This window comes from Heloderma suspectum, chromosome W (genome assembly GCF_057233095.1).
Source record: "Heloderma suspectum isolate Gila_16-S chromosome W, 16-S_ref, whole genome shotgun sequence".
NCBI classification, from domain to species: domain Eukaryota; kingdom Metazoa; phylum Chordata; class Lepidosauria; order Squamata; family Helodermatidae; genus Heloderma; species Heloderma suspectum.
In genome coordinates this window covers 66217860-66230308 of record NC_139475.1, presented here as the reverse complement: position 1 = coordinate 66230308, position 12449 = coordinate 66217860, and the positions used below count along the sequence as shown (strand labels likewise).

General features: G+C 49.7%; 1 protein-coding gene across 3 annotated transcripts in view; it reads right to left on the bottom strand.

Moving 5' to 3' along the window:
- Nucleotides 1–480: 480 nt before the first annotated feature.
- LOC146334116 (zinc finger RNA-binding protein 2-like) overlaps nt 481–12449 on the bottom strand; it is a 55218-nt gene continuing 43249 nt past the window's right edge. For 2 of the 3 annotated variants that reach the window (XM_084825189.1, XM_084825190.1), the window contains 8 exons: nt 11174–11361; nt 9954–10125; nt 8597–8738; nt 8278–8375; nt 7466–7561; nt 5939–6050; nt 2776–2873; nt 482–1664 (listed from right to left, as the gene is read on the bottom strand). In XM_084825189.1, the coding sequence (XP_084681315.1) occupies nt 1476–1664; nt 2776–2873; nt 5939–6050; nt 7466–7561; nt 8278–8375; nt 8597–8738; nt 9954–10125; nt 11174–11361 (1095 nt within the window). In that variant the 3' untranslated portion in view covers nt 482–1475. Of the gene's footprint in view, nt 1665–2775; nt 2874–5938; nt 6051–7465; nt 7562–8277; nt 8376–8596; nt 8739–9953; nt 10126–11173; nt 11362–12449 lie in introns of all 3 variants that reach the window. The other variant, XM_084825188.1, reaches the window with a different exon arrangement.

Sequence of the window (12449 nt, the reverse complement as noted above, 5' to 3'; positions counted from 1 at the left end):
GTCTCATGCCCTGAAATGCAGGAGGGGCGGGGCCTGTAGAGTTGTTGCCTGACAGACATAAGTGTGGAGCCAACCGCAATGAGTCCCCACCGAACAGAGCCAAGAAGCAAAACAGCATGCCCCTCTTTGGTTGTCATCCCTCACCCTGAGATGTTAATCCTCTTGGGTGGTGTAGGTGCCCAGTCTCCTGAGGTTCAAGGAGCAAAGCTTTAGAACAAGGGATGGAGCCTAATCATGGTTGGCAATGGCAGGTGGTTCACAAGGTGCAGAAACTGCCTAAGGCTGCCTGAGAGTCCATGTGGGGTGGACCTCTACACAGGGCTACCCGCGAAGTGTCCAGAAACCTGTCGGTGCAGAAGGGGCTAGGCTCCTAACTGCTGGCTGGTCACCCACCACCACGTAATCCCATAAGGGAAAGCCTCCTGATTTAGGAGGGGGCCCACTGGAAGGCACTTTTCCTGGGAGTCCCCAAAGCTGGAGCAAGAGCAAGGAGGACAGCACAGCATGATGGCAACATGATACAGGATACATGCACTGCATCTGGGGTCTCCAAGGTGGCACCTGCAGGTACTAATGTGCCCGCAGTCTCCTCTCTTAGTGCCCTCCAGGCAAATCTGACTTTTATTTTATTTCTTAACATTTTAAAAATATTATTTTAATGGGGGGAGTGGGGACTGGCATGCTGCAAAGTGGAGTTCTGCCCCTCAATGATTTGCAGCTCAGGTACTTTTTCTTTTAGTCTCACCAGTTTGCCTTCTGGGAAATGAGTGTTTTGTGACCGGCCATGCCCACCATGGCAGCCATTTTATGAATGGGCAAGCCCTGCCTCATGGTAGCCATTTTGTGAGGGTGCCCACAACGTTCTCTCGAAATTCCCAATGTGTTCACCCCTCAAAAAATGTTGAGAACCCCTGCACTACACATTACAGGGCAACTGCTCTTTTGGGGGGAGCTACTCTGTGTTTCTTATACACAGTTCTATCTGAAGCCAGACCAAGGATTCTGCCCAGCTCAGGCCTGGGAGCAGAGCAACTTGCGCCGCAGCACTTTGTCAAATGCTAGACCAAAGAAGCTTGCCCTTCCCTCGATGTTACATGAGACATATTTTGAAAGCTTAGGAAAAATACAAGACTTGGAGGTTTGGCTGTTTGAAATGTCAAGCTGCAAGAGCGGATTGGTTTTGGATGGGAAATGGTAGTAGCGTACATCTCTGGATGCAGAAACAATGCTACTCTTATGGAATGATGGAATCCCTTTAATGACTGAAGCACAGTATTAAAACAATCTACAGTATGTTTGTTTTTTTAAAGTGGAGGAAAAAAAGAACTAAAATTACCAAAATTTTAGACTAAACAGCAACTCATTATATATATATATATATATATATATATTTATATTTATATTTATATTTATATATATATATATAAAAAAGTAACACCATGTGAACATCCTCTCAGCCAATCCTGCAACAGTGGTCAGGCCCCGTCCTCATCTTCATCGTCCACTTTCTTTTTCTTCTTCCTGTCCTCCTCGCCCTCTGTCACCTTGTCCATGTCCCATTGCCGTTTCCGGCTGTGTGCGCCAGGCCAACTTTTCAGCAACGGTAAGGGTTCCATACCAAGGACTTTGTGGATCTGGTGGAAAGCAAGCATCCGCAAGGCATGCTGGGGGAGGAGAGGAGACCTGGGGTTAGGATTTGTGCCCAAAGACCTGCTTCAACTCATGCAAGGGACTTGCACTAATTTCTGGGGCTTTTTCTTTTGAACAGCCAAATCCATCTGTTTGGACAGCCGAGCCCCCCCGCCCCCTTTCCAAAAACTGTTTCCCATGAAATGTTGGGGGCTGCTGTTAAAACAAACAAAGGAATACAACCCCAACCAGCAACAACAAAACATAGGGCCTAGAGTGCCCCTGGGGTGACAGAACACGTTTCACATTTCTTTGTGTGCTGGCCCTAGTTAATATCAAGAGAACAAGGAGGAGTGCCCACTTGCAATTTGCACTCATGGCAAAGCAATGGTAGAACACCACCTGGCTGAGAGTCGCTAAGCACCTGACCCCAAGCACAAGGGCCGTTCAAATGAACGCTCCACAGTCAAGGGCAGGATCATTCCTGGGAGAGTGCGAATAACCTGAGACATACACCACACAGCATAAAACCGGTGGGGAACCTCTTTCAGCCCGAGGACCAAATTCCATTTCAAAGAAACTCTTGGGGGCCGCATTCCAGTGGTGGGCGAGGCCAAAGGCAAACGGGGTGAGGCCAAAATACTAAAAGATACCAGCCTACTGTAGCACAAAGCTCTTCTTGCCAGTAACTAAGCCTTCGGGGAGGCATTTCAACCAGGAAACCACCAAATGATTGGTGGGGGGAGGGGAAGGTGAGATGGACTTCTGGGGTACCCCAGAGGGGAAAATTTGTTCCCTGGGCTTGAGGTTCTCCTCCCTTGGCACAGGGGATGTGGGTACACATTACGCTGTGCGCAAGAGCTTGAATGACCTGAAATCTTCTTTCATGCTGCTTGAACACAAGCAGAGCGCCAGGGAAAAACCCTTAATCATTCCTACATGCCCCAGTTGACATTCTTCAGCAGCCTTCCCCAACCTGGACCACAATCACCATCGTCCCCCACCCAGGCATGGCTGGGGATGATGGGATTGGTTGTCCAACGCAGCCGGAGGGCGCCGGTGTTGGGGAAGGCTGTTCTCTAACATCAGACGTGAAGGATCCACATTTCTGCCTGTCAGTCGGGGGGGGGGCGTGTTGCCACCCACCTGGCTGCTTGCCGTGACGTCCTCCCGCTGCTGGCGGGCCATGCTCCGCAAGGCATCAACGGGTTCCTTCTCACAGGGGTCTTGAAGCCCTGGGCCATCTGAAGGGAAGGAGGGATTATAACAACAGTTTACATGTGGCGGGTGAGGAGTACGGGCATGTCCCCCAAATGCTCTTTAGCAACTGGACACTGGTCTCCCCACCCTGCAAGGAGCGTTCCTGCAGCTGGCTTATTCAGTTTCTTTATTTTGAACAAAGACACACAACTTGAGGGCAGAGGTGGGCAACATGCAGCACCAGAGGCAGGAGTGCTGCCCAGGGACAAAAATGGCCCCAAGACCCTGCCCCCTAAGTTGCCCACCGTTGCTTTGGGCTTAAAAATCCCAAGGAGCGAGCCTCAATTAGTTATGACCAGTTGGGGGGGGGGTTGCCTCCTTTAACGCCCTAGACGGTTTGGGACCAGAGTACCAAAACGTGCGTCTTCTCCTGCATGTACCTGCTCGGACTCTTGGGTCATCTTCAGAGGCCGTCCTTCGGGTGCCCCCACCAAAGAAAGCAAGGCAGATGGCTACAAGAGAGAGGGCCTTCTCAGTGGTGGCCCCCCACTTCTGGAAGAAACTCTTGAAAGAGGTTTGCCTGGCACGTACACTGTTATCTTTTCAGCACCAAGCAAAGACCTTTCTTTTCTCCCAGGCATTTTAGAGACATACAGTCAGAGCCAGAAATATTGGAGAAAGGATAACTGTTTTGGCAGTTGGCTTCTGTACACCACCACATCGAAGTTGAAAGGAAACACACCCAGATGGGAGCAAAGTCAGGACTCACAGCTGTAATTCAAGGGGTTTGGCAAAAGTGGGGCACTAACCATTCAGGAAGGACAGCCAGTGGCATGCACGCACCCCCATCCTTGGTGGCTCATAAGTAACGGAACAAGCCAACGTCGTTTCAAACTTAAAGATCGCCTTTAATACCTGGGTGAAAATCCTTTGCAGTCAATGACTGCCTGAAGCCTGGAACCCATGGACATGACCCAATGCTGAGTTTCCTCCCTCGCGATGCTTTGCCAGGCCTTCACTGCAGCTGCCTTCAGCTGCTGCTTGTTTGTGGGTCTTTCTGCCTTTAGTCTTGTCTTCAGTAGGTGAAAAGCATGCTCTACTGGGTGGAGATCAGGTGACTGACTTGGCCATGGAAACTCATGGGCAGCTTTTGCTGTATGTTTTGGGTCATCATCCATCTGCGATATGAAGCGGCGTCCTATCCGTTTGGCAGCATTCGGCTGAATCTGAGCAGACAGTATAGCCCTATGCACTTCAGAATTCGTCCTGCTGCTTTTATCAGCAGTCAGGTCCTCAATAAACACCAGTGACCCGGCTCCGTTGGCCGCCATACATGCCCAGGCCATAACACTGCCTCCACCATGGTTGACAGATGATGTGGCATGCTTGGATCCTTTCCTTCTCCATACTTTTCTCTTCCCATCATTCTGGTACAAGGTAATCTTGGTTCCTCAGTCCAAAGAATCTTATTCCAGAACTGGGCAGGCCTTTTTAGGTGTTTGCTGGCAAAGGCTAATCTGGCCTGTCTGTTCTTGAGCGTGACCAGTGGTTTGCGCCTTGTTGTGAAGCCTCTGTATTTAGCCTTCATAAAGCCGTCTCTTGACTGCAGATGTTGACGGTGACATGCCTACCTCCGCAAGAGCATTCTTGACCTGGCTAAGTGTTGTGAAAGGGCTCCTCTTCACCATGAGCAGCGTTCTGGGGTCATCCGCTTTAGTTGTCTTCCGTGGTCTGCCAGGCCTTTTGCTGTTGCTGAGCTTGCCAGTTAAGTCCCTCTTTTCCAGGATGCTCCACACTGCTGTGTTGGCCACTCCCACTGCTTTTGCTCTCTCTCTGATGGGTTTATGTTGTTTCCTCGGCCTCATGATGGCCCCCTTCACTCGCATGGACACCTCTTTGGGCCTCGTGTTGGGGTTCCAGTGAACAGCTACCAGATGCAAATGTAACCCTCAGAACCACCTCCAGGCCTTTTGTCCGCTTGCTTGGTCATGGGGCACCCAGGAAACAGGCCGCCCCTGGCCATGCAGCTGCTTGCCAGCCATTCGTTCCATTACTTATGAGCCCCCAACGACGGGGGTGTGTGCGTGCCACTGGCTGTCCTTCCTGAATGGTCAGTGCCCCACTTTTGCCAAACCCCTTGCATTACAGCTGGAAGTCCTGACTTCGCTCCCATCTGGGTGTGTTTCCTTTCAACTTTGATGGGGTGGTGGACAGAGGCCAACTGCCAAAACAGTTATCCTTGTTCCAATATTTCTGGCCATGACTGTAGTCCTATATTATTATGGTTGTTGTAACAATTCCTGTGCTGGTGATTATTTTGCATTATATTGTATCTTATTCTCTTAAATATTTGTATTGTATTTGATATTTTTAACTGTGTTTTAAAATGGTGTTTTAGTTTCTTAAACTGGTTGTAATCTACCCAGAGAGAACATTAGTTATTGGGTGGATCAGAAATGTACTAAATAAAATAAAACTCTTAAGCTATGAGTACTTTTGAGCACGCTCATCTCCCTCTCCCCCTCACTCACACACCAACCTCCCTGCCCCAGCACACTACTTCTCTGACTTCAGCAGCTGCTGCACACAAGTTCTCTCCAGAGTCATAAGGGTTAGAAACTTTTTTTTTAAAGGTGAAAGCAAAGATTCTCACCTGAGCAGAATCCACACAGCCCTGCACAAATCTATGATTTCAAAGCTACAGCACCAGGGAAGTCCTTTTTCAGAAGCACATTTAGAGCAACTTCATGAAAAAGGATATTGGGTTCAGCAAATGCTTGGCTGTATCTAGGGAAAAAACCTTTGGGCTTGGCTGTGACTAAGCCAGCGCCCCCTGGTGGCTGGGAGCTGCTCAGCAAAGGAGAAACAGTGAACAAATTTTCCTCCAATTCGAATGGGCCACATTTTTGAGACAGTGTCAGACCGAAAACTTTGGACACCAAAATGCAAAACGCTGGATTTTAGCCTCTGAATCTGGAGCCCCAATTTGGGTCTCAGAAAATGGGGAAATTGGTCGATCACAATTTAAGGGGAGGACCAGCCCGGGGAGTGTGTGTGTGTTAGATTTTGGAGCAGAGAAATTCTGCTTATCCACCAGCACAAAACTGACCTGCCAAGAGCATTCCAGTCGCAATGCATTCCAGGACTCGCCGCAGCGCCTCTCCTGGACCCAAAGGCCCTGTGGAGCTAGTCAGAACTCTTTCAACTAGGAGCTCCATGGCCTGTCCGGGGTAAGAAGGTGGTGGGAGACAAGAAAGGAGATTTAGGCCACTTACAGAAAGCAATAAAATTAAGGCTGTCTTTAAGGACACACAGAGATTCCCGGAGAAATTATTTATTAAACGTCTTTCTTGTCCTTCCACACAACAGTGCAGATCCAGGCTACATTAGTTAAACCCAGCTGCCAATGAAATCAGTGGGACAAATGGAGATGCAAGTTAAGCCATAGGGGTTTCAAGGACAACTAAGTACCACTGCCTGAAGTCTGGAGCCAACCTGAGGTATCTGCGGTAGCTTGCCACGGAATTTATTACTTTAAAATACACCGGGGGGGGGGGGGGGGAATGACAGAAAGCAATGAGCGAAAAACAAAGCAAATCTAACTGCACCAGCCATAGTGCAAGCAGCCAATAGGCATGCTCGCATCACTCAAGCATTTGAAAAAGAGTAGATAGTGCCAGCTGAGGAGTCCCACAATCAGGGTGTCACCACTTAAAAGGTCCCACCTAATCTCCAAAGGGCGCAATAAGAACATAAGAAGAGCCCCGCTGGATCAGACCAAGGGTGCATCTAGTCCACCATTCTGTTCACACAGCGGCTGACCAGCTGCCCCAATGGGAAGCCCACAAGCAGGACACAAGTGCAACAGCACCCTCCCACCCATGTTCCCCAGCAACTGGTGTACATAGGAATACTGCCTCTGATACTGGAGGTGGCACATAGCCATCAGGACTAGCAGCCATAGATAGCCTTTTCCTCCAGGAACTTGTGTAACCCCCTTTTAAAGCCATCCAAATTGGTAGCCATCACTACATCCTGTGGTAGCGAATTCCATAGTTTAACTACGCTGTCCCTCCTTTTATCTGTCCTGAATCTCCCACCAATCAGCTTCATGGGGTGACCCCACCGGGTTCTAGAATTAGAAGAGAGGGAGAAAAATGTCTCCTTATCCATTCTCCATACCATGCATAATTTTGTAGACCTCTATCATGTCTCCCCTTACTTGCCTTTTTCCAAGCTAAACAAGCCCAGCTGTTGCAACCTTCCCTCATAGGGGACTTGCTCCGGCCCCTGGATCATTTCAGTTGCCCTTTTCTGCACTGGATTTTCAACCATTCTTGAGCATGCTTAATCCTCTATAGATGCTTGCCCCCCACCCGGGTCTTATTTTGGTACCTCTGCAATTATTTATGATATTTACATGCCGCCCTATAACAAAATCTTCTCAAGGCGGCTCACACAACAAACGTCATGGGTTCCCCAAGCATGACAATGCTTCCCCCATTTGGCTTCCCGGTGGGCCAAATTCAGCTCTATTCCCTGCTGACATTCAACCACCTGAGTTCACTAATTAGAAGGAGCGTAGCAGCAGTGCATGCTCACTCCTGGGGATTCGGACCCTTTCCCGCCTCCTTACCCAATCTGGAAGAGCACCCCATGTTGGCACACGCTGGCAGAGGTCCCGCAAAACCCTGATGATGATCACGCATGACTGCAGGCCGTTGGCTCGGGCCTTTGCGGGGAGAGAAACAAACAACGAAACAAAACAGTACACCTTCGTCTCAGATCAATGTTCCAGAAGAAACCACTGCAAACAGCCCCCAAGATAAAAAAAAACAAAACTGAACTAGTCATTCCCTAAAGAGTGGGCCACAAGAAATGAAATATGGGCTTTCTGTGAGCTTGAAATGCCCCACCCAGAGGCAGCTGCATGACTCACCATTCTGGGTTTCCCCACTCCCAAGAACCCTTGGCTTCTGCTGCCTCTCTTGCTTCAGGAATGATTGGATCATTCAAGCCAAGGCTGCAGAACCTCTTCCACCCCAAGGACCAAATTCCAATTAAGAGAAGGTCTTGAGGGCTGCATTCCAGTGGTGGGTGGAGCCGAAGGGAGTAAGGGTGGGGCCAAAACACCAAATATACCAGCTTAAGGCTTCTTCTGCCTGTAATGAAGCCTTAAGAGAGACATTTCAACCTTCTAGAATGGTGGGGAAAACTGCACCAAAGCCAAGTAACCACCAAACAATCAAGGGAAGGGGGAAAGTGAGCGGGATTTGCGAGAGCAGCGCAGAAAAGGTCATTGCAACAGCCCTATCTTAGCGGGGCATGTCTCTATTGAAAGAAAGATGACAAGATTGTGGATCCGGAAGCTGCACCCTCTTCCCTCATCTACCTGCCTTGCTGGCACCATGCATTCAGACCTGCTTGGAGAAGCTTTGAATTTTGTACCTGGAACCACTTGGCGTGGCGAAGAGCAGCCAGGGACTCCAGACATTTATCTTGGCTCAAGATCTCTGAGGAGTTGAGCTGAGGTTCTGAAGGTGCTTCTTAAAAGGGCAGAAAGAGAGAGTGAAAGAAAGAGAGGGTGAGTGGGATCTCAGATCAAACCAAACAGAAGATAAGCCAAGTTGATGCACTGGCTCTCCACCTCTCCAAGGTGAGTCAGAGGTCTGCCCAAAGGCTAATATTCCTGCCACTCCCCAGAAGAAAAAATAAAAATAAAGGTTCAATGCTGCAACAAGTAGCATTCCCACATTTGGAGACTCGCCTGGGTCTGTGGGAACCTCTTTCCTCATCAGAGGGGATGTGAGTGAAACCATGACCTGCATTTTGGGCTCTTTGCAGGAGCCAATCACGACGTTGGCTTCCTCAGAGTTGGACACGACTTCATAATCATCACTCGTCACCTTCTGGAGAAAAACGAGAAGTGGACACATCCTGGTCAGCCTCTGGGTGGGAACCCCACTCTGGGTTTTTGGTGTTTGTTTACCCCCCACCCCCCATTCAAGAGGGTCAGGAATCCTGCCTAAAACTCATAGCGCTTCCAGTCACAGCCCCCAGCCCCTTCCAATCTCTCTCTTGAGGGAGACTGTCCAATCTGAACTGGCCAGACCAAACTGCAAGAGCAGAAGCAGGGCCCTTCTGAGCACTTCCTGTGTTATTCCACAGAAAGCTTTGCAGGGCACCTGTTTTTGGCTCCATGTCTGCACACACAGACTGGTTCTGCTTGGATTATCTCCTGCCTCAAATCTCGCACTGTCCTCCTTCTTGCTGCCTCCCTGTTGCAAGCCAGTCCTCTCTTCTCTCTTCCAGCTGTTTTGGAACTCAAGCCCCTAGAATGGCTTTCCATTCCCTTCAAAGCCCTCCACAGGCTGGTCGCACCCTTTCTTTCTGCCCTCATCTCCCTATACATCCCAGGCCCCAAACTTCCCTTCCAAACTCTATTGTCCTCAGTCTCTTGAATGACTCCACCCACTCCTCCTTTCTGCCCTATACCTGGAACTCCCTCTCAGAACACTTAAAACGACAGTGCCTTTCTCCCTTCCCCTTCAAACGCTTCCTCAAAATCCACCTTTTCAGTGGTGCCTTTTGCTTCGCTCCTTAATCTCTATCCCCACCTCTAACCAAGGTTTAAGCACACACATTGGCTTACACTGACCGGCTTCACACAACACGACAAGCCAGAGTATGGGTTGAGTATGGGTTGTCACTGAACTGTGGGTTATTGTGTGAACTCAGCCACACTAGCAAACCATGATTTGTTAACCACAAACAACCCAGAGTTCACAACCCAACGACAAAGCATGGGTTCTCCTCATGGGTAGTTCGTGGTTATTATGGTTTGTTAGCGCAGCTGGGTTCACACAACACAATAACCCACAGTTCAACGACAACCCACACTCAACTTGTACTCTGGCTTGTTGTGTTATGTGAACCCAGCCACTCTCTTCTACCTTCCACTGTTTTCCTCACTATCCATTTTGCAGCATAATGCTCACAGGGACCTGTCTTTACAAGGGCAATTCTGTAAATTGCCACATATAAACACGCACATGTGGACATCCCTCAAAAAGGTGACCCAAGCCAACATTGGCAGCATGAAGTGATGAGAGGCCTGGCTGTACCCCCAACTGCTTGGGCAGCTCCTCAGTGATGCTCTGGAGGAGGGCCAGCGTGGGCTTCTGGGCTGACAGCAGGATCAGGCGGACGTTCCTGTCTCCCCGGAGAAGCAGCCCTTTCGCTAGGACGCCAACTCTCATGACCCCTTTCAGAACCCGGGGTGCGTCATCTGTTTTCCTGTTGAAGGGAGAGGCAGGAATAAATAAGGAAAGGGAAAATTCCTGGAGAAGAAGTTTATCAATGGCTACTACTCATGATGGCTCTATGCTACCTCTAGTATCAGAAGCAGTAAGCCTATGTACACCAGTTGCTGGGGAACATGGGCGGGAGGATGCTGTTGCATTTGTGTCCTGCTTGTGGGTTTTCTGTGGACAGCTGGTTGGCCCCTGTGTGAACAGAATGCTGGACTAGATGGATCCCTCATCTTCTTATGTTCTTAGCTACATGGCACAGGCAAATTAAAGCACCAGGAGGGTTCTGAGCAAGGACTTACAGACTGCCTCTCTGATCCCCAAAACAAAGGGGCCAGATAATTCCTGGGTTGCTCAAGTTCACCAACTAAGTTTGGGGTGTCAATGCATGACCCCACCACTGCTGCCCCTCTAGTAACTAAGAGGAACCATCCACAGCCAAATGAAGAACTCCTTCAGCCAGCCTATGCAGTTTACTGCCACAGAATGCTGTGACAGCAGGTGACAGATGAGGCTTTAAAAAGGGATGAACTAACTGAGAGCCGGCGTGGCCTCATGGTTAGAGCATTGGACAGGAACTCAGAAGGATCCGTGTTCAAATCCCTTTGAAGCTCCCTGGATGATTTTGAGCCAGTTGCCCTCTTTCATCCTAATTTACCTCACAGTCGCAGGGAAGAGAGCCTGGTCTGCTGGTAGTCCATACTGTGAGATTATGTAGGACAATTAGAACAACTATTATTATTTTTTTATTGCTATTATTAATGGACAATGGAGGGGTAGGGCTATGTGTGGCTGAAGTGATGGCTATGATAGGGGCTTCCACCGGGAGGCAGCCTCGGACAACCAGGAGACCACTTTTCCCTGTTCACCATCTTCCACAAGGGAATGGGCTTGCTGGCTGGCTGCGGAAAGCTGGCACCGCACACACCACCGGAGAGTGAACAAGTGAGGAAAAAGGGAAGGATCAGACCAACACAAGAGGAGCTTGCAAGGCCCCCACTCAACATCCCTGGGGGTAACGCATCAGCCATTACCTTTTCTCTTTACTCCCTTCCTCCTTCCCCATTTCCTGCTCCGTCAGCCAATCCGAGACGAGCCTCAGGGCACGCTCGGAGTGAGACACGACTTTCTGAATGGCCTGGAGCTCCTCTTCCGTCGGGTAGATACTGGAGTGCTTTGACATGATGTGGCGGTCGTCAGAGGAGTTTGGTTGCTGGGCGGGCTGAGAGAGATAAAATGGACAGACTTTAACTATCAATCTGGAGGGAGGAAAGGAAGGAAGGAAGGAAGGAAGGAAGGAAGGAAGGAAGGAAGGAAGGAAGGAGAAAATGTTGCTCAATTAGACCTATTACTATTAACAAAGGCACAGCTGTACAAAATCCCAAATATTTCAAGCCAGGTGAGGAATAATATGGGGTGTGGGGAGGGTAGACCCCAGGAAAGAGGGGTAGAGCAGGAAGGACAGTGGGTGCTGAGGCCACTCTCTATCCTTGCCAAAAAGCCAACCCGAACCTGCCCTGGGTTCTGACTCTGGCTTGCCAGGAAAGAGACAAGCCTGAGTTCTGGGTTTGGATGTCACGCTAAACCAGCCTGGCTGGGGGATGCTGGGAGCTGCAGTCCAACGTATCTGGAGGGCGTCAGGTGAGGGAAGGTTCTGCCAACCAATGTTCCATCCCTGGGTTGTTTAGTTGTTTCTGCTGACAACGGGAGCCACCTAGCCGAGTGAGCTAGCTAGCATGCTGGCTCATTCACGGTAATGTAGGGTTTAAAAAAAAAAACCTGGGTTGCTGCGATGTATGAACCGGGCATAATTTAGCTCTATGTAAACGAGCCTGGATGAACCTTGGGATTGCACATTCCTCCCTCCCCAGTCCTGACATGTCCACAAGAAGCCTGGAAGAACCAGCTCCCTGGTTTAGACTAACCACAGTTTTCTGTTATGCCTGAACCAGTAAGTGTGGTTAGTTTAAACTCAGACTGCAGAATCTCTTCCGGCCCAAGGACCACATTCCATTCCAGAGAAGCTCTCGGGGGCTGCATTCCAGAAGTGGGTGGGGACAAAGGCAAAAGGGGGCAAGGCCAAAGGCAAAAAGCCAAAAGCAAGTCCAAAGAAGACCACCATATGTTAGCTTAAAGTGCTTACTGCCAGTAACTAAGCCTTAGGATGGGGAAAACTCTGCACAAAAGCTGGGAAACCACCAAAATGATCAGTGGTTGTGGAAAAGTGGTGGGGGTGCAGGATGGGGGCAGGGGGTTCTGGGGAACCCTGGAGGGCTGGATTGTGATCCCGGACCTGAGATTCTGCAGCCT